Source organism: Hetaerina americana, unplaced genomic scaffold (assembly GCF_022747635.1).
Source record: "Hetaerina americana unplaced genomic scaffold, ioHetAmer1.1.p SCAF_4, whole genome shotgun sequence".
NCBI lineage: Eukaryota > Metazoa > Arthropoda > Insecta > Odonata > Calopterygidae > Hetaerina > Hetaerina americana.
Genome location: NW_027286985.1, coordinates 97,145,818 through 97,172,817, shown reverse-complemented (window position 1 = coordinate 97,172,817; position 27,000 = coordinate 97,145,818). Strand labels below are relative to the sequence as shown.

Below are 27,000 nucleotides of genomic sequence, written 5' to 3'. Positions count from 1 at the left end.
CTTTGTAAGAACAAACTACCCAACTGTAAATTGTCATTGATAGCATTATTTGGCTTAATGCAAAAATTGAACCCACCATCATACAAGCAATCGAAACAAATTTATGAGAGCATATCCATATTTTTTCAGAATTGATATTTGATGGTCAAGTCTAAGTTGATGGTGGAGGCCAATACTTAGGCAATTCATGATGAGTCACTCTACCTTGAGACCCTCTCCTAAATGGCAAAAGCTACAGAGAATTCAAGATGGGTTCTGGGACAGATGCCATGGATGCAAATGATGACGGATGAGATGTTCAAGGAGAGGAGTCCTGCTGATAAGAGTTACGTCCATGGAAACCACAAGCACCATTACCACATCCTCAATTATGCTTGTAATAACATTTTTGTGCTCATAATCAATGCATTACCACTCAAAATGTGTTACTTTTGCACAACACACATCCAACTTAGTAGTAGTTGATTTGGGGGAGGCTACCGACAGCCGAGGCCATTTGTGCCATTAGGGATGAATGTAAAGGGAGGAAGGGTGGAGAGAAACCCGGCATCGGCATTAGCCTACTCTCAACAAACGGCGCCAAGTGGTTCAAAGTTTAACGTCGCATCCAATGGACGATGCAGTCATTCAAAGTGCTCTTCAAAAATTACCTCAAGTAGGAATCAGAATACCACTGAAAAAGATCTGCTGTCTCCAGGATTTGAACATATTTAAATTATTTAATGCAGCGATGCTCATAAAAATTTGCTTTAGAATACTCAGAATTCTTTATAGTAAGTTTGCTGTACATTTCAATTACCACATATTCACCATAGGCGTTTCCAAAAATGACAGACCAAAATCATATAATATTTAGCGCAGGTCTTAAATTCATGCAAAAGTAATGATAATCATCAATTATCTTCTCGTAAACATTTGTAATAATGAATCACACTTCCATTTTTGATATTATTTGGGAATACTAACATAATTCCTTCAGTTTTCTGGCATTAGAACTCAGCAGGCGAGGCAGTTTACATGCACTATTTAGCCAAAATTTCAGTTAGCAAATCTTTCTCATCATTATTTGACTCAACAGAATTTTACAAAAATAATACTGAAATTGATAATAATGAAGCTTTGTACACTTTCATTGGAAGTGTCATTAGTTCACACGAATCTGAAAAATGGGCATGCTACACCAACTACTCCTGCAGTGTTCAGCCACTGAATGTGCAACATGCTGGTCAGCAACATCACAAACATTATGATTTCAGAGTAAAGTTGACAACTACTTTTACAACTCATAACAGATGCATTTGTTCATTTACAAAACCATTTCCCGTAGCAAAATATTCTGTCATCGCTTACTTTCTTTCTATCCTATTTTTATAGCTCCACCCTGAAGAGGAACACTTTCCTAAAGAGGGTTTCAGTTATGTTATTCAATTGTTTTTCAATTCAGTTTATACTTATTTCACTGTACCCATGCATGACGGAAATAAAAACCTTTAAAACGAAACTCAGCAAAAATACTAAGCATGTATCATTACTCATTCTCTTATCTGCTCAAGACACAAAAATCCAGAAAGCCCTTCGGCTCAGCAAATGTCTGCAATTCTAGAATGACTCCATTCAAATGAAAATACCTCCAACAGAATTCCTCTTCCCGTTTGTTTGGCCAGCAAGCGTGTTTCTGCCTTCTTCCACGTCGTCGTCCTCATCCTCCCCCTGCGCTTTGGTTATTGCCTCGTCCCTCCTCAGGGCAACGCTCTCACGGGTCGCCTTCTCCACGGCAGTGAACTCACTGCGCCTCCCAACACGTCGGTCAAACGACCCCCCACTACCAGGCGTGGCGCTGTGCAAGGCCGACCCTGAAACGCCTGTTGAACCTCCTCCCTCGGTACCCCCCAAAAAAGTCCCAAAAGGGTGCCTCGGTAGCTCTGCCGGCGGTGAGGCACCCGCCCGATCCAACTTCTGCCGATGCAGTTCATCCATACTCTTCTCCAGTGCAGTCATCACGGCGTCATCATCAATACCAAAATCCTTTTCCAACCGCACCTGAGGAATGGAAGAGTGGCGTCATAATGATGCAAGATGAGAGAACATGGCAACTGTCAGGCTGGCGGCCATTGCGCAATTTGCATGGATGCAAAGCACAATTGAGCTCAACTAAATAGCTAGTTGTACATGAGTGACTGGAGCACCAATTTATTGGTCTCATTTCTTTATTTTTCAATTTATGACTTGCACCACATTAATATTACACAAGGCATTTTCTCTTTATGCAAAAATTTCTTTAAACTAATTAATAATACAGCATGAAGGCTTATTCTTATTACCATATGAGTCCATAATTATATTCATGAACTTATATGCTTTCAAATGTTTACAAAGAAAAAATCATCTAACCTGAAGGAAGTGAAGTATCTCATCCATGCCGATTCTCATAAGGGTTCTTCGATGAAGTTTAAGTAGTGTATATGCCATTCCTGTGAGGACCCTTTCACCTTCATGCAGAAATACATCCCATATCCGTAAGGTTAATTTAAATGGCACCTGAAAGAAAGACAATTTAAATGCAACCATATTTGTTACACCACCTTACCAAAAATCCTTAAACTTTAATTGAGCAGAGAATACATTTTCACATGACAGAAATGTAATTTTAATGTAATATTTTGAAGTATTATTTCATGTTTTATGAAAAATTGTCCTTGAGTAAAACAATATGGATACTTTTGAATAATTTTTGGCAACACTGCCAGCAAGAAAAGACAACTTGCAGTAGTTTTTAATCCACCTTCAATAACAAATTAGTCATAGCTTTCTTACACACGCAGGCTTTGTAAATATTAAACTACAGAAATATATATAAATGTAAATTTTCAAAATGGAAATTCATACCCGATCAAGAAAGCACTGAAAGAACCATTTCAGGGTATATATTCCAGTGTCCACCCCATTCTTGTCTAGATGTTTCTTTAATTTGGGTAAAAATTTTGTCATAATTTTGTCATGATGTTCCTGATAACGAAGTAATTTTGGAAATCCTGGTATGAAAAACCCTGGAAGGAAATAGAATTAACAAAAAGAATAATTATAAGTTTTGCCTCACACATAAAACAAATGGATAATTCAGTAATTAAGAAAAAATCATCAAAATTATTATTACTGCCACTAATTTATTGCACTGTTCATTGCCCACTCTAGCATAACACAAAACAAGTAGCTTAAAAAGCAAATAAAATCGGGCACTAGCAGCACACTTTATAAAACTTCCACTTTCACGCTATGGGCATGGATATTCTTGAATTAATAATAAAAATGCACTTGAAATACAGCAAAAATTGTTTAAATTAGCAGCATACCTTTTAACTCAATCTCCTTGTTTCATTACTATTGTGCAATATGAAAGCCAGATCTGTACGGCAAAGCAGTAATTTTCAAGCCCCTCAGTCATAGGAGCAATAGAAACTTCTATCATCTAGCGCTTCAAAGTTACAATTAGCCTTACCAATAGTAATTTTGAAGCACTAGATAAAAGATACATAAATATTATACTTCAATAAGGTGCTCAACTGAAAGAATTAGGCACTGGAATAACAGATACAGATACTAAGCCCTTCCCGGCCCGCCCTCTTTCATTCCTTATCACACTACTTCCCGAAACCCACCCGGACTATTTTGATTCTAACATCCATTTATTGATGCACATGATTACGCCACAGTGTAATAAACCATGCCATGCCACCTAAATAAGCTTGCGGAAGGGAAATACACATTTTATTCTGGGGTGAATGTTTGCTCAAATTTTATTTTATATCACCCATGGTAATTATGATCTAATCGGCACAACTGACTGCCTTACAAGGCATTACCTGCTATTCAAGTAAGTATGCTCATTTAAAAAACGAAAGATTTACTTATCATTTCATAACAAACATGAATTATAGTAGAACAAATTTACTGATGACATTTATAGATATATATTTAATATCTATTCGCGCCACTGCTGTTTTTTCACGTATTTTTCAAAAAATCTCTTGAACTTTTCTGAAAATTCATCAAAACACTAATCCCTATGGCATGAAACAAATCCACAACCATTTGGCTTATGGGCCATCTATTTATTTGAAGTAAATACAATTATTGTAAAATGGACCCTCAGGTGTGAGACTCAGAATGCATCCTAGAATTATAAATGATTGCAAACCTTTGAAGAATTCAATCCTGATTCTCAAACCTTGGTCTAGAATTTAGGAATCAAAGAATCAACCCATTGTTAAATTTTATGATACACTTAAATAATAGAGCATGAAGTTGCCAACAACAAATAACACAACATTGAAAGATAACCACTTCATGTACATACATACAAGCAGCTATTACTAGTTTATTTTACTATATTCTTTCAGGGAAGTAAGACTTACCATGCATTCCATAACGACTGTCAGCAACAAGCACCGATAATGCCCAGAAAGCATCCTCCTCGTTAAAATACATAAGGAGAAGGGCAGCTATCTGAGACATACCCTGGCAATAGCCTATCTCCAGATTGTATATTGAGTATGCACCAAGGATATTGAAGAGAGCCTGCTGTTTCAGTCCATACCGCTCACGAAACATGATATGATCTCGATAAGTACGGTTGACATCAAGATCTATCTGCCTTATATCCGGAGACCATTTCCACGCTCTCTCTCTCATAATCTGGGGATTGGTAAAGAAAACGTCTCAGTTAGAACATCATAATATATAATCTCAGAGTAGAGCATAGCCAAAATATATTGTGTGTGGAGGAATACAACATTAGAATCCAGAGACAGTAGAGGTGCAGGCAGTCACATGACCATTGAACCAAAATTCACAGTTTTAAGTGTGTTATGTCAACCAAGCCTTTTGGAGTTAGCTGCAGAGCCAGTTAAAATTATCACATATTTTGAGGAGGATAATGATCCAAATTCTAATGGAAATACTTCTTCGGTTAAACCATTGACATCCTCAGAAGTCAACATTACCTTCAAAAAATTTCAAACTTCAAACACCCTTCAGACATGTCCAGAACAAATTTATTGGTTCAGAGAAAACTGTAAAAGGTTGCACAAATTCAGTTTCCTCCTAACAAAAAACCTGAATACATTTAAGTAATTCATTAAGATTATAGCAACAACTATTATGCAGCAAGAAGAATTATAATTGTACAACATACTAAAGTGAAACCCATTTAGGTTTCACTTGAGATTAGAACCTACATACGAGAAAAAAAACTCCATAAAAGAAAAAGAAAATTAAATTCAGAATTTTCTCTCACATTTTAAATTTTCATTCTCCGCTGAAAAAACCTCGAATTAAAGGAAATGTGTAGTGAATAAAATAATTTCTTACCCAGAAGACAATTTTAACTGTTTTTATGAAAATTAAAAAGGTAGATGCCACTTTTGATTCTTCATTTCTTTGAAATGACTTGTGATTGTGTGCAAACTGGATTTTTTCAATCGCAATTTTTGGCTGATCAACCGTAAAAACAGAATTACACTAGATGGTTTCAGGTTTCACTATGTGGAAATTCATCTTGAATGAAAGAAGAATATCAGGTATTATCCATGCACTTTTTATTTGGTACAATTAGTATCCACAAATTGGAGTCATCTTTAGGTACCTGAAGATTGTGCTATGCGCTCAAACTGGTAGTACTGAATAAAATGTGTGAAACATAACGAATATTCTTCTTTTATTCATGACAATCGCATTAATAAACTACTAAAATGTATTACTTAAAGCTATTGTAATGGCTTCACAGACAATATCAACATTTTGAGTCAAAATATATTTTAATGTATCATTGATCACTACTCAATTTTGAAGTGCTCAGATATATTGAACGAGAATGATATTCGACAAATAAGTTATATACAGGAAACTAAATGATGAATTAAGGAGAGAAATGCAAAAGGCTAAGTAAATATGGCTTGAACAGGACTGTGATGATATTAAGGATATGGAAAGGAAAGGATCATATGATTTCCTCCACTTAAAGGTGAGAAAGTTTACAGGGAACAAAAGAAGGAAGAGTACAATAGGAGAAGATCAAGACAAAAACAGAAAAATGATATATAATGAATGTCAGGTCATGAAACTGGGGAAAGAGTACATGGGAGGATTTGTATCTAGCAAGAGAAAAACCTAAGGAATCGAATAAGGAAGAGGAAGAGGTGATATTATTAGATGAGAACGGTCCTAAAATATTAAAATATGAAATTAGAAAAGCAACAAATGACACTAAGACCAAGAAAATGACTAAAACAGACGAAATCCCAATAGAGTTCTTTAAATGTCCCAATAATTAGGGTATAATAATAATTATCTTTATTAGTTCCTATAAGACATGTTTTTAACACGCATGGAACGTGTCACATTGTCTGCTCATATTCTTTGCAGATGCAACAGCATGGATACTAGTCAGCATATTCTCAGCATAAAAATATAAATTTACAGAAAAAAACCAAAACAAGAACCTGGAGCAGTAACAGGAATATTTTCGTTGAGTTATTTATGATTAAAATCATTTGCCTAAAGAAAGGAACACGAATTCATCAACTGTATAGCATTGATGCTCACAAATGAATTGATATAATTTAGACTTAAAAAAATTATTTATTTCCTTTAATTTCCTAGGTACTGCTTTAAAGAATTTGACACCAGCATATCCAAGGTTCTTAGCAAACATGGATGAGAGTTGTGGACAGTTATTCTAAGGTCATTACAACGTCTTGTGCTATACCTATGTACATCGGCATTGGTTTTGGTTTTCAGAGTGAACATGGCTTTGTTTTGCTGCACAAAGATTATAGTATGAAATATATACATACAGGGAAGAGTTAGAATGCTAAATCTTTTTAAGTTTGGTCTATAACTTCTAGCCCTTGAAACTTTTCCTAGGATTTTTACGACCCATTTCTGTAGTCTAATGAGGCGCATGGAATGATATGCGTGCCTCCACACAGCAATGCCATATTTCAGGCTACTGTGAATAAATGCATAATAGACTGAGTGAGCAGTAGAAGTGTCAACCAGGTTAACTATTTTTCTCAGGAGGGAGCATTAAGCGGCAACTTTAGGGCATAGTTGATCCACATGGGCTTCCCAGGATAGGGAGTCATGAATATGTATCCCTAGAAACATTATTACAATAGACCCTTAATACATGGCTCATTAATCTTCAAAAGAGGAGAGGCTGTGATTTTCCTTTCGTGGAGATGAGATTGAATAAATGTCGTTTTCTCATTGTTAATAAAAACAAAGTTGTCTACACACTGTTTACTTAGGGGTGTCAATGTTACCCTTTAAGGTTTGGAGGAGGTTAGGTACATTGTGCCATTGGTATACATATACATTGATCAATCGACAAAATAATTACGGAGGTTATTGATATATAAAAGGAAAAGTAGGGGATTCAGTATAGTAGAACCTTGAGGAACACCTCTCTCGATCATCAAGGGATGAGTTTGTAAATGATTTTGATTCAGATGAGTACGATTTCACTATTTGTGATCTTCCTCTTAAAAAAGATTTCACCAATTGGTTGGCTATCCCAGAGATGCCATTTTTCTCAAGAATCCTCAGTAATGCTATAGGAACAATGGAGTCATGAGCCTTTTTAAAGTCATAGAAAACACCAATTACATTATTCTTTTTAAGTTCAAGTGATATCACGAATGAATTAATTTACAGCAGTTTCAGTTGATTTTTTTTCATGACACTAAATAAAGAATCTGAGAGGACACTGAATTTACTTAGGAAGCTCAGCAATTTATAATACATTACTAGTTCAAGTAAGTTGGAGAACACAGGATATAAATAATTTTATTGTTAAAATTATATATAATATTTATATTTTATAAGTTGTCTTGGTCTCTAGTTACAGTGTCTGTGGTAGAACTGTGTAATAACCTTTATGACATCGGCTTATGGCCAAATGATTTGTTTATTTATCAACTTAATTGGGGTGAGGTTGAGACTTATGGTCTCTTCTTCCACCTAACCCTTACATTACAGACTTTAAATTGAAGACAATTACATACAACCAAGCCCTACAGAATAAATCCCCTAAGTGGGAATCGAACCTGCAACTTATGGGTTGTTAGGCGAGGACCTTACGCCACCGCCACTGGGGCCGGCTTGAGTCATTTTCGTCTTCACTGATTGAGTGCAAAATATTGCTTTTTGTCATTTATCATAGACTGGTAGGAATCATGGAAAAAAAATGAAGAGAAGAGGAAGAAGAGAATATTTGAATTTAGAAGTGGAAGGGGCACGAGGGATGCCACATAAGGGCTTTTAAGGCCCCAATGGCATCTCTTGTGCTTTGGAAAATGGTATAAAGAAAGAGGAAACAGATTTAGTCTGTGTTTTGTTGACCTGGACAAAGAATTTGATCTTATTAAATGAAAACCCGAAGAATATTGTAGAAATTAGAACGAGAATAGCCAAGGCAAAGAAGGCATTCAATCTAATTCAAAGGTTCCTCTGAAGTCCCCTTGAACTGGAGCTGAGGAAGTAAATATAGATGTGTTAATGTACATACATGTGAAGTGTCATGATGTATGGGATATGCAATGCAGGAGGAGCTTGAGAAAAAATGGGAGAGATGATTGAGGCATTTGAAATGTGGACTAGTAGGAGGTTGGAAAGAATAACATGGGAGGGCAGGGTGAAGAATGAGGAGGTGCTGTGAAAGACAGGAAGAGAGAGAGAAGGGGATTGCTACTCCATGCGATTCAGAGGAGAAATGGAAACTGGAAAGGAAACACAACAAAGTGAGAGGTTATTTCAAAAAGAGCACCTGAGGGAAGAGTGGAAGAGGAAAAGAGAAGAGGAGGGAGGAGATGGCAAAAGTTGGATGGAACCAGGGATGGGAATAGTTATAACGCAACAAAGGATCAGACGAAGGGCAGGGTCAAATGGTAAGCCTGCCTGCCATGCCAAGTGGTGGAGATCCAGAAGATGATGATGACAGTGGTTGGACATTTACAAAGTATCATATTGTTGCAGGTTAAAGTGGCTATAACATGACTTGTAATTTTTTATGCCCAAACAAATTTCCACGGGAAACCTTCTACTGTACATGTGAAACTTGTATTCATAATGAAATTTATTGAATGTGATGAATTTATATTCGAGATCCATAATACCTAAGTTACAATGTTAAAGATAACACTTAAATAAATATTTAAAATTTCAAATGACATTTGAGATTAATTTAGCTAATGCTGAATGAGGTTAAAACTGTAATTAGACAAAATTAGACAATATTAACCAGTGATGGTAAACACAGTATTAAAAAGAGCAAGAGGTAAGGAAAGGAATCAAATGAAAAAAATGTGTTTTCCCCTCTTGCATTAGAGGGGATTAATAAAAACTTTCACTTGTTTTACATGAGGCATAACCCTTTCGCATCAAATCTCAATAAATGAAGATGGATTTTTCTTCCATATGTAATAAGGCACATGCAGCAGCTAACAACATGATCCTCAAAGAAAATGATTTTGTGATTAAATTTTTCCTACCTTCAACCACATATGAACTCTCTGCATTGCCACCAAAATCATAGATAAAGTGCCTTTTAAAGACTGTATGTTCCAGATGGTCTCCAAGCACTTACGCCTCTCAAATTGACTTTCTCTTCACATGTCCCTCCTTTATTTCCCCTTCTACCTGCCTTCATGCCATCCAAAACAAGCTTTCTCCCTTCCTTCCTCTCTACCCCCCTCATGCAACATTACCTTTCCATCAATATCTTCCTCATTTCACTCCTCACCATGGTCTCCACCCACATTCTCTGCCTTCTTCCAATTCCACCTAGCTACTTCTTTCCCCATCATACATGTCAAACCAGCCTTCCTATCTGCCTGGCTCACTCTCCCCATTCTCCTCCATATTCACATCTCTAAAGTCTCTATATCTTCATTCACCTTCTGGCTTAAAAGACCAGGTTCCAGATCGATACAATGTTCACATCTCATATTGAAGTCGTTTACTAATCTTTTCTGACAGTCTATAATTGAAGAATACTTGCCTAGAATTCCTGTATTGGGAATAATTTGTTACAACACAATTCTTTTCCTAAGCTCCTCATACTAGGGGCAGTGAAATGAAAACCTAATAACTGCCATAACACACAGTCTGCTAGAAGCTAGCTTTTTGTATACTCTTACGGCTACCGCTTTGGTAGGAGAACTTCATACTGACAACTCACAGGCGCAAGCAGTTGTTGGGTTTTGTCCTTGTTGTTGCGTAACTGGTTGTTGCAGCAGGTGTTCGGTTTTCATTTTACCATCCCTCATAACCATGGCCATTTTCCTTTAAAATACTGCATAATAACGTCATCTGCTCCACTACTCATAGTTCAGTTCCTCAAACCTTATTTTTAATTTAGCCTTTCTACATCTAGAGAATTTCATTACTTTGGCTATCATGTGATTACACTTCATGCAATGCATTCCAGGTTGCCTTTGTAAAGCACTGACAAATTAAAGCATTTTCTTGGCTGTTTGACAAACTGTTGCTCGACCATCTTCAAACGTGACTTAGTAACCTCACGTGTCCAGTTTTATTCCTAATTCAAGTCCACCCTTAATATTTCCACATTTTTGTTGATAATCACCAGCAATAATAGATAACCTTCCCTCCATCCTCATCCCATTGCCCTCAGCCCTTCCAGTGAATTCCTACATTCCACATTACATCAGTGATGTATTTGGTATAATAAGGTTACACCACTCACACAATGTAGTTCCATATAAATGAAATGTACAGATAAAATTTGAAAGATGCATATTCTTATAAATCAAAACAAGATAAACAAAATAAGTGCCTGCACAATTTAACCAAGGTCCAACATAAGAATCCATAAGCTTCTAAATTCTCATTTTTTTAAAATTCTATATTATCTATAAATGTTCTCACTATTCCTTTTACATCAAGTAATGATATCCTATTTATCAGCCCACACTGAGTTTCATTTGATGCTTGTGTTCAATACTATCCAATCTTTTAGTGATAATTCTCAATTCTACCTTTGTCACATGATCAAATGTACACCTGGCTCAAATACAACACTTCCTTACCTCATATTTTCCATTTTGCTCATCCCGTAACTTAGCAAGGCCAAGCATTTGAGCCCAAACGCGTCCCCTCAACTTTTCTGGGATGCCTTTATATATTCTTCTTTTAAGTTTCGCTGTTGTTGAGGGAGAATCCCATGAGGACAGCATTTTGAGCCATTTTTTAACCCGTTCCATTTCCAAATCCCTCTTCTTTGCTTCTTGAGGATCAATTGTCTTTGGTAGACGCTTGTCACTGGTGATGGAAGACAAAAAAAAACACTTTGGCATGATATAAATAATAACATTCAGGAAACTGAATACCACATTTGAAAAACTGTATTTAATACTTCTGCTTAACATTCAACTTAAGGTAAATTTTCATCATTCTGCAAAGAGCCATCAGTACTGACTTAGATACTGTACTGCATGTAATTGTACTTAAATTTATCCACATTCCCCAAATTATTTCACAAAATTACATGTATATCGTAATTAAAAGTTAGGAAATAGTTATGTTTTATGTTGCATGCCTAGGGTGTAATCATTTCCTGCCAAACACCCAAGTGGTGGCTCGTGGCTACCAGGTAGAGATATGACCTAAGGCAAAATGAACCCTGGATTAAAAAAAATGAACTAAATACACTTTAAAAATTTTTACTCAAAGAATTAATCTGAGAGAATCGAATTTTGCATGGGCAATTTATCAGAAAAAATTATACACTTTTAAGTTAACAATCCAAGACTAGCGAATTTTGCAACAGCTGTTCACAATGTATGTAGAATCTTCCCAACTTTCCACATAAATAAAAATATATGTTTGCATATTATAAGAGGGTAATTTGGAAAGTTTACAGAATAGAATATAAATAAACGAATTATCTAAGCAAAAACTTTTTATTATTTTCTCCCTGTACACGAATGCACTTGGGTATAGCGATATTCCAAATCTTGATCTCACATCAAAAATTAGTTTCCTTCGGGCCTGCAAAATACCTGTATACTATGGCTGTTTGAGGAGAAACTCCATCCACCAAGGAACATTTTTAGCATGGGGAAGAGATGGAAATCTGATGGAGCCAAATCAGGGGGGATAAGGCTGGTGTGGCGACAATAAGAATCTTAGTTCACGTATTTTTTCCATGATGACACTTGTGTGTGGACATGCATTGTCTTGATAAAAGATGACTCTCTTCCCTGCCTAACCTGTCCTTCACTTGTGTGTCTTTTACTGTAGTTGGTCCAGGAGGTTAGCACAGTATTGTCAAGGCATTGTTTAACCAGTGGGAAAATAATCTAACAGCAGAATACCTTCTATATCCCAGAAAACTGAAGCCATCACCTTTTCAGCTGACTGTATTACCTTTGCTTTCTTTGGTGGTGGTGAATGAACATGTTTCCACTGCTTTGACTACTGTTTTGTCTATAGTAGTGGACCCAAGGTTCATCTGTGGTCACAAACCAGCATAGAAAATCTTGTTGGTTGCTTTTAAAAGTGGTCAAACATTTTTTGAAAATTTACATTCTGATGCATTTTTGATCCTGTGTCAAGAGTCATGACACTCATCTAACAGATAATTTTCTCATATCCAATTCCACTGTTTAAATATGATATACCAATTCAGATAACATCCCTACAGCTTCAGCGATTTCTTGTACTTTCAGTTGGTGATCCTCTATGAAAACCTTATGCACTTTTGCTATTATTCCTGGGGTAATGGCACATTTTGGCTGACCACTATGCGGATCATCATCTAAGCTGTCCCAACCAAACTTTAATTCGTTTGTCCACTTGGCAACAGTTGAATATGAAGGTGTAGAATCCCTCAGAGGATTCTGAAAGTCGGCATGAATTTCCTTTGCTTTCATACCTTTAAGAAGTGTTTAATCACTGCTCGAGTCTCAATATTTTCCATCTTTAATATATCACTACAGAGGAATAACATTAGAGAGGCATCCTCACCACAGATTTCTTCTCAGAGCAATGATGCGTTACGGGTTTGGTCATCATGGATTACCAATTACTTTGTGGGAAACTTGTGCTAGCATTGACATCTGGTGGTGATTCCGAGAACCTTTAAAACAATCCTCGAATACAAGCTATACAAAAGATATGAGATAAATGTCACTGGTCATTGAAGTATGTGAATTGAAATTTTAATATTATGAGGCAAACAGGTGCTGCCATCTATGTATGAAAAAATACATTCTTAGACTTGTTTTTTTCAATTTCAAAAATTTCCAGAAAAAGATATTCAAACTGGACCCAACCTATGGTATTTTCTGAATTTTGAAAATACCAATTGCACGAAAAAGAAGAATCTCCACTTTTACATGCTTCATTACTGACCACACATAATTGTACGCGTGTTTTCTACTCCAGTAATGTTGCACATCTTTTCTCACGTGGACAAAACTTTTATCAAAGGAATGGGAATACTCACTGGATGAATCCATATCTATCAGTGGCATGGTATATCTCAAAAGCAGGATCTTCCCATGGATCAATCTGAGCACCGGGTTCTCGACCATGACGGTATCGTGCCACAATACTTGACCTTTCCTCAGCTGCTCGTAACAGAAGGGCCTGAAATGGATTAGCATCACTATAACAACTTGCACGATGACATCAGTACATCAATTAACAGTTATAATTACATACGAGGAGAATTTGTTTATTCTATTCTGTGTTCATATGAAATGAATTGCATCATGAGAATGTCACAAATACTTTATGAAGGGTATTATGGCATCAAACAGTTCAGTCATATTTGCTAATGCACTTTTATCATTTACACAAACTCAACATGAAAGTCATGGGGTTGAATTTGGAGTGTTTGTCTTTTTGCATCACCCATACTGACCATTTCTAAAAGGTTTGAAAGAAAAAAGCCACTAATGATGGGTCAAATTTTATTATGTGGCAGTATATGTTTATCAAGTTTTTTTTGTTAATCGAAGTAAATTGATTCCATGGTTAATCATGATCAAATCTTGATTTTATATCATTAATTTCTTCATTTCTATATAACTCATTTAAAACATGCACTTCCAGCTTCAGATAATAAAACAATCTCAATTGCAGGCATTGAGGAAGACTGAAGAATCACCATTCCTCCTGAATAAATAAACTTTTCCGATATTTAATTAAATGAAGAATACAATGTATCTTTCCACTGGCCTTTATTTGCAATCAACTGCTTTCAACATACCTGATGATGACGCTTGAGCGCTGAAACCGGTTGTACGCAAATAAAGGACAGTGGAAAGATACATTGCATTCTTCATTTAATTAAAATGAATTTCCACAAGGTTGAGCCGGGAACAATTGACACTTTTCCGATGTTAGGCATTAATTGGGAAAAAAACTGTTTGCAAGCTGCTAACAGACACTGGCAGTGGATGAAAAATATTCACTTCAAGAGCATCACAACATTACGTCCATTACCCAGTCGTCTGGTTAAGAATCTTAGCGTAAAATAGAACATTGAATTATCACAATCAAACATTAATCATGACTGACATAAATGGAAAGGAGTGACCCAGGGAAACAATTCTCTGCCATTTGTTGTTTCCTTCCCTTGGTTTTCATTTTGCACTTGAAAAAGATAGTAGAAAAAGTGAGAAATGCAGTTTGGGAAAAGAAAACCCAAGGAGTAATTATTCAAAGAGGAAATCCTATTAGCTATGATATTTGTAAAATATAAAAATTGGGCTAAAAAAGCTCAGATGGTCTACGGAAGGCTTGATAAGTGTTTTATCTTCAACCACCCATAGCATAGCTATTTAAAGATTAATAATTGTAACTTGAAGAATTTTGAGCAATATCTGAAATAAATTATTTTTCCAAATATTTTCCTGATACTTTTTATACAAATCATGTACACAATGGGTTCTTATGCCCCACAAATGTAGGATGCTCAGATGCCTACATGTAACCCTGATTATGTCACAGCCCACAGGTGGCACAGATGGTCCATCAACTACTGCAAACCACTGCAATTTGACTGCATAGATGTCAGGGATTAGACTAAAACCCTCCCTCATAAGGTACATTCATGACACATTAATGGAATTGGACCCACAAACTTCCCTTGGTGCTAGCCACAATTCCTCAGAGGTCAACACCAGCAGAGGGGCCACTGGCAGCGTTGATCAGGGTGCACCTGTCTCCCCCCTTTAGCACACGTTGGTAAGGCTGCCCTCACAGCATTGGATGAGTTATTGCCAGTCATGCTTATACATATGCCTTCCCCACCCCTTGACAGATGCAGGGCATTTGGCAAAGGGCATACCCATTTATGTTCAGCTGTGACCACTATGGGTAGGCAGCTTGCAATCTGCTCCAGGGGTTCCTCTTGGATAACTATATTTAGGTGTTACACCTGACACCACAAGCAATGGCCCTCCTGACAAAAGTTGCCTCATTAGAGTAGAAGTAACACCCCAGGGTCATTTGAGAGCCTATCGAAATTGCAAAACACCCTGCATGTTTTAAAACTGAGAACTGTTGAGCACTGTTGCCCACTCATTGTCAGTGCAACTAATGTCTCATGCTTGGCTCTAGACTAAACAACTCCTCTTCCTCATTTAATTAACCATGAAGTTAAAAATGACTCTCCCTCTCTAATGTCCTCTCCCATTTCACAAAATCTGCTTTCAAATAAAATAATTTAGATAGCACAGAACGTAGTTCTGGAGTATAATTTGTGTTTTCCTAATTTTACTTTTTCAATGGTAATTTGCAAAGGGGGTTTCAGGCCATTATTCCAATCAAACACGCAAAAAAATGTATTGGAAGCCAAATCAGGGAATGAGTAAAACCACCACTGTTAAATGGGGTAGTCAAAAGCCAAATATGACTTGCCTGTTTTGTAACGACCATAGGAAATTCTCATACGATCTGAAGAGAAAGTGATTCCTAACTTAATATATTATTCATGCACCATTTTTAGATATATGTTTCAAAAGTTATGTTTGAAGAATTGTTTGAAGTAAATGGTGACGAGAATGTAACATCCAACTACAGTAAAACACCTTTTTTGTACTTTTTTAGGGACCCCAGAGAAAAAACGTAAAAAGGAAAATATGTATAGTGGGAAAAGAAGAATTTTCACTATTACAGGCTTCATTAGAAGAAAAGGTAGAAGGAAACCTCTTGCAAAACGAATTCGGATTCAGGAAAAACCAAGGAGCAAGAGGGGCATTCCTCAGCTTGAGAGTTATGGCTGAAAAAATGAGACTCGTAAATAAGCCCTTACATGTGGTATTCGTGGACTTGGAGAAGGCCTTCGACAACGTTGAATGGAACCAAATGTTCAAGATAATAGAAGCACTTGGAATGGACTACAATGATAGAAGAATAATCCATCATCTCTACAAGAATCAGGTAACAACCATGCAAATGAAAAACTGAAGGAAAATAAAAGCTAAAATAAACAAAGGAGTTCGACAAGGATGCAACTTCTTGCCAGCACCATTATATATATATATATATATATATATATATATATATATATATATATATGTATATATATATATATATGTATATATATATATATGTACATATATATATGTATATATATATATATATATATGTATATATATGTATATATATATATGTATATGTATGTATATATATATATATATATGTATATGTATATATATATATATGTATATGTATATATATGTACATATATATATATATATATATATATATATATACATACATATACATATATATATATACATATATATACATATATATATATATATATATATATATATATATATATATATATATATATATATTTAAATAAAAACCATGCAGCATTTCAGAGCTTTGCTCATGCATTACCAAAGTAGGAAAGAAAGCCTCAACTGATATAAATGGTATATCAGGAAAATAATTCATAATTGTATAGATGACATTTTAAGTCCCTTACTCTTACTTGTAAATCAGAGTCTGAGAGAAGGCACATATCCTGATGCCTTCAAAGTATCCAAGATAATACCAATTTATAAAAACCAAGGGGAAAAAATGATGTGGGAAATAATCGGCTTATATCTATAATCCCCCAGCTAGAAAAAATATTTGAGTATGTGTTTAATAAAAGGCTAATAGAATTCCTTGAAGGTAATAACCTGCTATCCCCAAAACAATTTGGATTCAGAATAGGGAAGTCAACAGAGCAGGCAATTTTCAATGCAGTTGACACCATCATTCAACAAATTAACTCCAAGCAGAAAGTAATGGGTGTATTCTTTGACTTGTCCAGAGCATTTGATATGGTTGAGCATGATAAACTCTTGTTCAAATGTGACCAAATGAGTATTAGAGGCAAAGCACAGCAATGCTTGGGAAAATACCTCAAAAATCGGCAACAAAGGATAGCTGTCCAGAAGAATGGGAATACCTTCCTCTCTTCACCATTAGGTGTTGAAAAAGGTGTTCCTCAAGGGTCAGTGTTGGGTCCAACTTTATTTCTCATTTATATAAATGACCTACCCAAAAAATTTACAAGGGTCATCCGGAAAGTAGTACCCGTTCGTGCCGCATGAAGTGCTGACGACGCGAGTAGCCGCTGGACGAGGTCAGATAGCTTCAGTGGCTTGTCTGCCTTCTCTGAGCCAAGTTGCGTGACGCTAGCATTGCCTGTGTTGTTTCTGTGATTGTTTACAATGTTTAAAAAAATTGAGAACGCCGCCAGTTGTGAAGTGAGGGCAGTGATTATATTCCTCAATGCAAGAAACGTTCGCCCATGTGATATTCATCGCCAATTAAAGGAGGTGTATGGAGACAATGTAATGGACGAGTCGTCTGTTCGGCGGTGGTGTCGCAACTTCAACATGGGGAGGGGGAACACACACGACGATGAGCGTTCGGGGAGACCGTCTGTCATTACAGACCAACTGGTGAGCTCAGTTGACGAATTCGTGAGGAACGATCGGCGCGTCACAATTGATGACATCTGTGAGCATTTTCCCAATGTTTCTCGAACAATTGTTCATGAAATTGTTAAACACCATCTGCATTATGCAAAAATTTGTGCAAGATGGGTCCCTCGCGTATCTCAATGAGCTGGCGGCGAAGGACTATGCAGCAGGAATACAGAAACTTGTCACACGTTATGACAAATGCCTTAATTTGCTTGGAGATTATGTTGAGAAGTAGTTTAAAGTATCCTCTTTCAAATAAAATTTTTTATGTTTGTTAATATTTACTTTTGTGTCTTTATTTCACGAACGGGTACTACTTTCCGGATGACCCTCGTATAAAAATAACTTCAACTGAAATTTTTCCATTAAAAAATAATGTAAAATCCTGACTTCTTAATGTATAGCAGAATTTTTAACTGGCTTCCAAGGCTTTCATGTTATGTAGTTTAAGGCATCCAGTGCATTCAATTTGATTGCCTTTCTTTTCCACCACATGCTGAGATATGAATTTCCATGCAATCATTCTTCAATTATGCTCCTTCAATGAGTGAATTATACCTAAATCCAGTAGTTGGAGTTAACTAAGACAGTTTGCAGGAAAAATAGTAGCCGTACATTTGGTGGATAGGCTGGACACTGATGAATAAGCAGCAGAAATTTCCTGTTTGGAGATGCCATTTAAGCATCCAGGGCATGAAGCTGATCTTCGAATATTTCTGAGGTCATTCATGCTTTGGAGTTCACGGTGTATCTAGTGGGCAACATTTCTAGGCATTTGATGAATCTAGGAGACTTCATGATTTACCAGCCACTACGTACTGTCCACATCACTGTTCTCAATTGTCTTGAAACCAATAGTAGTCAGTGAAATCTAGTCAATTGTGACATCATTTCTGCCTAGCTTGAATAATCTAAGGAGTGTCATCTAGTGGGCCTTTTATCACAGGGATGAAGGAATTTACTTTTAAAATGGCTTTCATGATTTTGGCATATAGCTCCACGTCCTTTTGAGGGTATTTCCTCATGTTTGTGCTGTACAGATATTACATAGCACTACCATTGATGTTAGCCCCCACATAACCTGGGAGTCATTATTTGCCCGCAGTCAACAAGACAAATGGTTCTGTGCATTTTTAAACACTTTTTCTCTCTCTTTGATATGCTGTGGAGTTAGGGCAGCACAAAAATAAATAAAAAATATTTGTTAGTAACCAAGAAAATGCTTCATTCAATTTATGCACAAGGGTTGAATTTATACTTTTTAACTAATAATAAAAAACAGTAATTTTGTAAATTTAAAATGGCTTTGTTGTTTTTTGAAGTATTCTCCATGATAATCAATACACTTTTGCATGCGCTCGAACGAATTTTCAAAACACTTTTTCCAATACCATTGAGGTGCCTCCAAAACATGGTTTTTGAATGCATCAATGCCTTCTTTAGGCATTGAAAAACGCTGGTCAAGCAATTTTTTCTTGATAAACAGGAATAAAAAGAAGTCATTTGGCGCTAAATCAGGGCTGTGCGGAGGATGACTCATCAATTTGATGATTTGACCAGTCAACTAGGTAGTTGTTTCAGCCAATCTGTGAGAACTTGCATTGTCATCATGAAGAATGATGCCACTTCTTTTTCCGTATTTCAGCGAGTACTTCTGGCAAACATATGCTTGTGTATCATTCAGATATCACGGTTCTACGTTGCTCTAACGGTACAGTTGCCACATGTCCAGTTATTCTGAAGAAACAGTTGATCAATTGCTTCGATGGGCTTCGTGCAAGAATCACTTTTATCACAATTGGCTAATCTTGGAAGACCCGTACAGTGGATAGCTGTTTTATTTCTGGCTCATACTCATAGATCCAAGATTCATCACCTGTGTAGATGTTTCACTTACACAGCTTTTGATGCACTGCGATTGCATTTGTTGAGCATTTCTTTACACCAATTGACATGAGCATCTTTTTGAGCTTTTGTCAAATTATATGGGATCCAATGCAAACAAATTTTGTTCACAGCTAAATGTTCATGCAATATGTATCTTATTGAGCATGCAAAATAAAGCTACGTCGTCATACTAATCCCCAAGGATGCTTCAGTCTCACGATAAGTTACATAACAATTTTCCTATACCAGTTATTGCACGGCGTCAATTTTTTCTGGCACAACTGATTTTGGATGACCTTCATGACTTTCATCGCTGAGCAAATTGCGGCCATGATGGAATTCGTTATACCAGCGTTTCACAGTGGCAAAGGATTCATCGCCAAAAGTGGAAGTAAGTTGATTGATGCAATCCATCTTGATAATCCACGCCGAAAGTCATAAAAAATCATTGCACAAATGTGTTCATGAGTTAATTCCATTTTTCCTCAGAGACAAAATTTTCGAGTCAAAGTAAACAACACAAGTTATGATCAAAAGACAAAATTTTCAGAAGAAACTTAGAGTTAAAAAAAACCAAATTTTCAGATGGAAACATCAGATGGCTCCTAAAGCACTTAGTGTTGTCAAGGTTCAACACATAAATTGCAACCCTCATACGAGGGAGATGATTTGGTAAGATTCCCAAATATGCGGAATGTCTTGTTAGGCAAGTCTAAGAACTGCAGGGACATAAGGAACAGTTATAAATTTGTAATTCCACAATATTTTATTTGGACACCAGGGCTTCAAAGTCCAACATCATCACCAGAAAATGATAGTGAAAGCCGGGTTGTGTCTAAATTAAATCAAGAGAAATTATGCAGTTTCTGTCTTTCTTTATGAAATGAATCGATTCCATAAAATAATACCTTCAACAACCACATGTCTTCTTTTTGTGCACATTAAAACATAACTTGAACCTGAAACTAAATATTAATTATATTTACTTTGCACCAGAAGGGTATGAATATGCATTGCATTTCCTACCTATTGTTTTAAATATAAATTTTTGTGCGATATCTATGAGATAATAAACTGAAATTTTCAAAACTTGTTGAAAAAGACAGAAAGATGATTTTTTTCCAGATACTTGCTACCTTATGACATTTTCAAAAATCAATATTCTTTTTTAAGACCTTGTAAATCTAACTGCATATAATCCTTTGTGCAAACGTGATCCATGTTAAGAGCTTTGAAATGGCTACTGAGCAGCTATTTAACTTTGAGGGCTTAATTACTGTTACCTAAGCTATTACTCTTTCCCAGGAGCAAATGCAGACTTGGATAACAATTTAGTAATTATGAAGGGTTGTGTTCCATCCAAAAATATACAACAAGGAAGACAGTGAAGCAAATGGAATGTAGAAACATTAAGTGGATTGAAAAGGAAAGAGTACCAGCAGGCTGTTGGGCGAATCATTAGTGAGGGCATGGAGCTGAGTACTATCGAGAAAAATGGGAACATATCAAAAATGGATATCAAAAGTAGTAAAAGAAACTGTAGAAACTGTTAAAAGGAAAATGACAAGGAGACCACGGATTACAGATGAGATGATTAGAAAGATAGATTAGAGAAGGAAACAGAAGAATGTAAACACATACTTACGCAGATGGAAGTAAAAAGAATTAAATAATAAATTGAGACGGGTGACAAATAAAGCAAAAGCAGCACGGTAGAAGATTAAGTGTGAGGATATGGAAAGTTTACCGTGGAAGGGTGAAATTGGTGTGGTGCATAAGACAATTTTATCACTGATGAAATGTCAGAGGAAAATCTGGGTTGAAAGTTAGACATAAAGTCAGGAAAAATATTAGTTGAACCTCAAATCAAGCCATGGGGTAGAAAACATTCTCACAAAACTATTTTAAGGGTTAAGGAAAATCAGGGAGGAAGAGTTTTAATGGGCTAATTCACACCATTTATGAGATAGGAATTTATTCCGAAGATTTTATCACATCAGTGTTAGTTTCTCATTCCAAAAAAGGTAAAGGCTACTTCATTTGAGGACTAGAGAACAATAGGTTTGACATCACGTGTAGAGCTTAAGTAGTTCTCAGGATCTTCAACAAGTGAATAAAGAGCGGGACAAATGATTACTTAGGGGATGACCAGTTTGGCTTCAGAGAGGGGAGAGACACAATCAGGACATATTTGCCTGTTTCGTGGATTTCAAAAAGGCATTTGATAGAGTGAATTAGGAATAACTAATGAATGCTTGGCAGACAATTGGAATAAATTGTAAGGATAGGAGACTAATCTGCAACCTGTTCATTTCTCAGATGGCTCAGGTGTGACTGAAGGACAGGGAGTCCGAATGGGCAGTTTTGGGTAGAGGAATTTAGCAGGGTTGTCCATTATCACCGGTGCTGTTCAACAGATATGTCGAGGAAATGATTAAAGAGGCACGGGAAGAACTGGAGACAGGAATGATAATCAGGAGGGAATTCATAAAATCAGTTAGCTTTGCTGATGATTAAGCTTTAGTATGTCGGTCAGCCAAGAGGTTCCAAGCACTGTTGAACGAATCCAAAAGTAAATAGGATGGGCATGGGAGGAGAATTAATGAAAGCAAAACAAATATAATGCTGTTTTCAAGATAGAGGAAGGCCAAGTTAAATATTAAAACAGGAGTTCTTAAACTCGAGTAGGTGGAAGAGTTTGCGTGCATAGGAAGAGTTTTGAACCAAATTGGTCTAAGTAGCAGACACACAAGGAGAAAAAGGTTGATGACAGGGACGTTGAGTTAACATTCTTAGAAATTGCTAGTCGAAACCTAGATGATGAGCGTGAATCTCTACGGCGCGGAAACATGGTCATTGAAGAGGGATGTTAGGCATAGATGGGAGGCTTTTGAAATAAGGGTGTAGAGACGGATAGAGATGGATAAGTGGACAGAAATGAAAACAAATGAGGAGGTATTGGGTGTAGTGGGGGAGGAGAGGGGATTGAGGACTGTGGCAGAAGAGAGAATGTTAGGAAAATGAAGAAGGGACAGGAAAAGGATAGGAATATTGGAAGGAATGAAGGGAGGAAGGAAGCATGCAGAATTGAAGAGAGGCCCAGTGTGAGGTTAGATATCAGATTGCACTTTTTAGGAGAGACAAGGGAATTTTCACAATACCGTTGGGTAGCATGTGTCAATCCAAAATGCACCTTAACTGGCACTTTACCTATAATAATAATAATTATAAATATGGGAATTCTGGTTCAATAGTTTCAGCCTCAACTTTGTGGAAGTTCATTTTAATAAATGAAAAAGAAACACTTTGTTCCAATCCACCACTGTACCTGTAATAAAGTGGTGGATTGGAACAAAGTGTTTCTTTTTCATTTATGGGAATTCTGAGTTAAAATGAATTGGTGATGGTGAATTTGAGATTACATTTTTTGTTGATTTGACATGGAAGGACCATATAATGGTTAATTTTAAGAGATCAACTGAGATTTCCCCGGTCAATTGGGTTTACGTATTCCTATGCGCCGGGAGATATTGATTTATACCACCCGAAACTGAACACAATGCCTGAATGACAGAGCCAGATATATTTTGGTTGGTGAATCATTGGTGGAAAAAGTATACTTTCTGAATCATCAGCAACTTAATATTATGCTACTAACCACTTAACAATTTATGTCACAGATGGAAACAAGAAAAACAAAGGCAATGACAATTCCCCCTTGGGATATGAGAGGGTTATATTCACATTAACTTCAATTCAAAAGTATTTGTATCAATTATAAATTCAACCTCATGTTCCTCAATTCGACTTAAAACACCTGGCAATTTGCTCACTGAAGCCATTAGATTCAAGATATCAGACCAGTTGGTCAGTTTCACCGCCTGGGATTACTTTATTTCATTCCATATCCTTCGCAATTATTTCTCAGCACAACATCATTTAGCAAATTACACCTCTTTGTGAAACTGAATTTAAATCTCCAGTGTAGGCCTTGGTGGTATCAGGGTCGGTAACCGCGTGTTTTTTCCTTGCGAATCAGTTAATTTTAATCATGATTAGGCCCACCTAGGTAATGGGTGTTCGAACAGCATACTGCACATGTGTCGCAGAAAATAAGCAAAGATGTGTGCCCATCCATGGCATGCAACAAGACGGCAAAAATTTATTGGTTTTTATTGCTGCTGACCTTTTGCTGCTTTTATTACTGCTTGCCTTTTTTTTTAATCTGCAGAAAAATTACATATGTAAAACTGGAGTGGAATAAGCGAATAATGTGAATAACAGTGTGAACCATCACAAATTTACTTTGCATGCCTGGAACAACTACGCCATTGGGCAAAACATACCTGAGCTCAATTCTGCTTTTAACAAAATAAAAATCATTTCAAGCTTTCAAAATAGAGGTATTTAAACGGGTGTGATAAAGAATATATGATATTCTATGTATCAGAGAGAATATCCTGAAAATGTTTCAATAATGTCAAGCCAAATTTCAAATGAACTCACTTAATGAGGTCATTACTCGCAGTGTGACCTCAAGATGAATGAATCATCATGGGATTTAAGCGACACACTGAAAGTGTTGAAAATGAAACACAAGTTAAAGCGAGGCATTCTTTAAAAGATAGGATGTCGCCATACCTGTCGTCCATCTTCGCCTGTTGCCCCACCACTACCCCCTGCGTGGGCCTCTGTCCCCCCCTCAGATTCCCTCATCGCCCTCCCTCCATTGCCACTCTTCTTAGCAGCACACTAGCAACTATTATCTGTGGCGCGCAAAGCGCCATAACTTTCCCTGGAACATAAAATTAAGTAAAAGGATGCCCAAATATACTAGAAAAGGACACATATAAAATACTCCATTCAACAAATTAAAAATTAATTCAATTACATAAGTCTTAAATGTCACCACAAATAAAAATATATGAATACATGTCAGTGACAAGGGATGCTACTTTCTTCAACTTTGGGGCAAGATAGAAGAATTAGTAAAAAAACAAGCGTAAACCATGTCAAACATGCAGAGTGAAATTAGGCAAGTACATCGAATCGATGGAGTTTATTCCTTTGAAATAGCACTCATTTAATTAAAAGAAAATAAATTTTAAAATTCATCCATGAATGCTTCAAAACTAACAACTAGTGAATAATCGTGTAAACGCACATTGATAAACTAAAGTTCACAATATGATAGCGTAAAAAAATTATTATTTAGCCGTAGTTATTAATACAGGGTTCCTTTTCTACATATGATGCGTTCCTACACTGAATTATCTCTTCCAAGATGCCAAAGAGAGATCGTCCCCAAGGTATGCGATTTACTTCATTACAGAATCAAAATTCCAATATAATTCAATAAAATCATAATATTTAGCATGTGTAACAAACCTACAAGTAACACCATTAAAAAATCGCAAATTAATAAGCTCTCTAAATAAGTCGGGAGAGCTTCCGCCTCTTATGTAAACAAACTCGTGCCATATATGGACAATACACAAGAATGTTAAATCCACAGCACATAATGGGAACCGTTTTTGTTATCAGGTATGAGTTGTAAGTTTCCACACGTTCATGCTATCCTGCTGATAACATCCACCAAACAGAAGTCGTATGATATAATTGGTACGTAAACAATGAAATAGTTAACAACACACCCAAAATGGCATGAAATTTTAAGTTTCATGTAAAGTACCATCAACATACTAAACAGTGTATTTACTGCATATTTACGTGCACTTGGGCATATTGACGGTCAACTGATAATACCGAATGAGAGCTAGAATACCAACTGCAACTACGGTAAAATGTAACAAATTACATTAAATTTCTAGGTTGAACGCTAACAAGAAGAGCAACTTGAACAATTTAAACTAAAATGACCCCAAAAAACTAGAGTATAATCACATAATAGTAGTAAATATTCAATCAAAAGCCACGTTCTGACAGGCGACATTCTAATCAATATAGTTCGGGGAAAAAATTATAATTTTGAAGATCAAATGAATAAAATATGAACATTACAGTGGTCAAGAATGCTAACGCATAATGATTAAACATACATAAACAGAAAACAACTTACCCTATTCGTTGAGGTACTAGGCTCTCCCAACAACGAGTAGCAGAAAACCTCTTGTCGTAAGTTAGAGATTGTAGAAATTCTCTACGAAGACAGATCACTGAATTTGAGGAATGATCCATTCATAATGAACTATAGAGTGAACTGTCACTAATTGTAATTTTAAGGTGAGGAGATAAACAGTTTACGTTTCCTAAACATTGCCGTCTCAAGAGATCACCCTACTTTTAGCGAAACCGGAAATCTACGTCACGTGACACAAGTGCGTTTTTGAGCATCATCTACTTCCGTTTCGATTTGTAAACGTATCTTGGTATTCGTGGAGTAATTACTTAAGCCGGCTAAACTAAAATCACAATCGTCAAAATGTTAAGCATGGTAAGTATATTGATATGCAGTCTAAGTTTATGAAATGAAACGTACCGTGATATATTAGATCATTTTTTTGTCAAACAGTAAATATTTTGTTTTATCAATCAAACATTTATTTTGTAATCTACATTCACTTTGCAAATAGCTTTCATTTTAACTCTTATGTGCCTTAATTCATTCTCTTTCCTTACCCAGATGGACGTAGAACACATGTCAAGATATGTCTCTCCCGTCAATCCTGCAGTTTTTCCACATCTGTCGTTGTTACTGCTTGGAATCGGAGTGTTTTTTACAGCCTGGTTTTTTGTTTACGAAGTAACTGCAACCAAGTTTACGAGAGATATTTTTAAAGAATTATTAGTGTCTTTAGTGGCTGCGTTATTTTCTGGTTTTGGTGTTCTTTTTCTTCTTCTATGGGTCGGAATATATGTGTGATGGTCTACGGACATTGGTGAAGCGTGTAAACTTATTCGCCGTTGAGGGCATAAAATGGGCCTGAGGAATAGGGATAAGTAACATTCCAACTCGACCTTATTTTTCATCTACCCCTTTGTACTGAAATGGGTTGTACAGAAACAATATTGTTTGTTACCATGTGAAAAATGTATGCACTTAAATTCTCTTGATAAATGGATAAATAAA

The 27,000-nt window shown here is 36.2% G+C and overlaps 2 protein-coding genes across 2 annotated transcripts in view; one reads left to right on the top strand and one right to left on the bottom strand.

Moving 5' to 3' along the window:
• The window catches only part of LOC139692538 (USP6 N-terminal-like protein), a 33,719-nt gene extending 7,508 nt beyond the window's left edge, over positions 1-26,211 (bottom strand). Inside the window, exons 1-8 of the mRNA XM_071590762.1 lie at positions 25,990-26,211; positions 24,552-24,705; positions 13,529-13,671; positions 11,109-11,340; positions 4,413-4,692; positions 2,887-3,047; positions 2,392-2,538; positions 1,629-2,040 (exon numbers count right to left, since the gene is read on the bottom strand). Of these exons, the coding sequence (XP_071446863.1) occupies positions 1,629-2,040; positions 2,392-2,538; positions 2,887-3,047; positions 4,413-4,692; positions 11,109-11,340; positions 13,529-13,671; positions 24,552-24,626 (1,450 nt within the window). The 5' untranslated portion in view covers positions 24,627-24,705; positions 25,990-26,211. The remainder of the gene's footprint in view (positions 1-1,628; positions 2,041-2,391; positions 2,539-2,886; positions 3,048-4,412; positions 4,693-11,108; positions 11,341-13,528; positions 13,672-24,551; positions 24,706-25,989) is intronic.
• A 30-nt stretch (positions 26,212-26,241) lies between these two features.
• Positions 26,242-26,999, top strand: kud (oligosaccharyltransferase subunit 5 kud). Its single transcript, XM_071590761.1, has 2 exons — positions 26,242-26,364; positions 26,554-26,999. The coding sequence occupies exons 1-2, from the start codon at positions 26,353-26,355 to the stop codon at positions 26,791-26,793; spliced, it is 252 nt and encodes an 83-aa protein (XP_071446862.1). The 5' UTR covers positions 26,242-26,352; the 3' UTR covers positions 26,794-26,999.
• The last annotated feature ends 1 nt before the right edge of the window (position 27,000 follows it).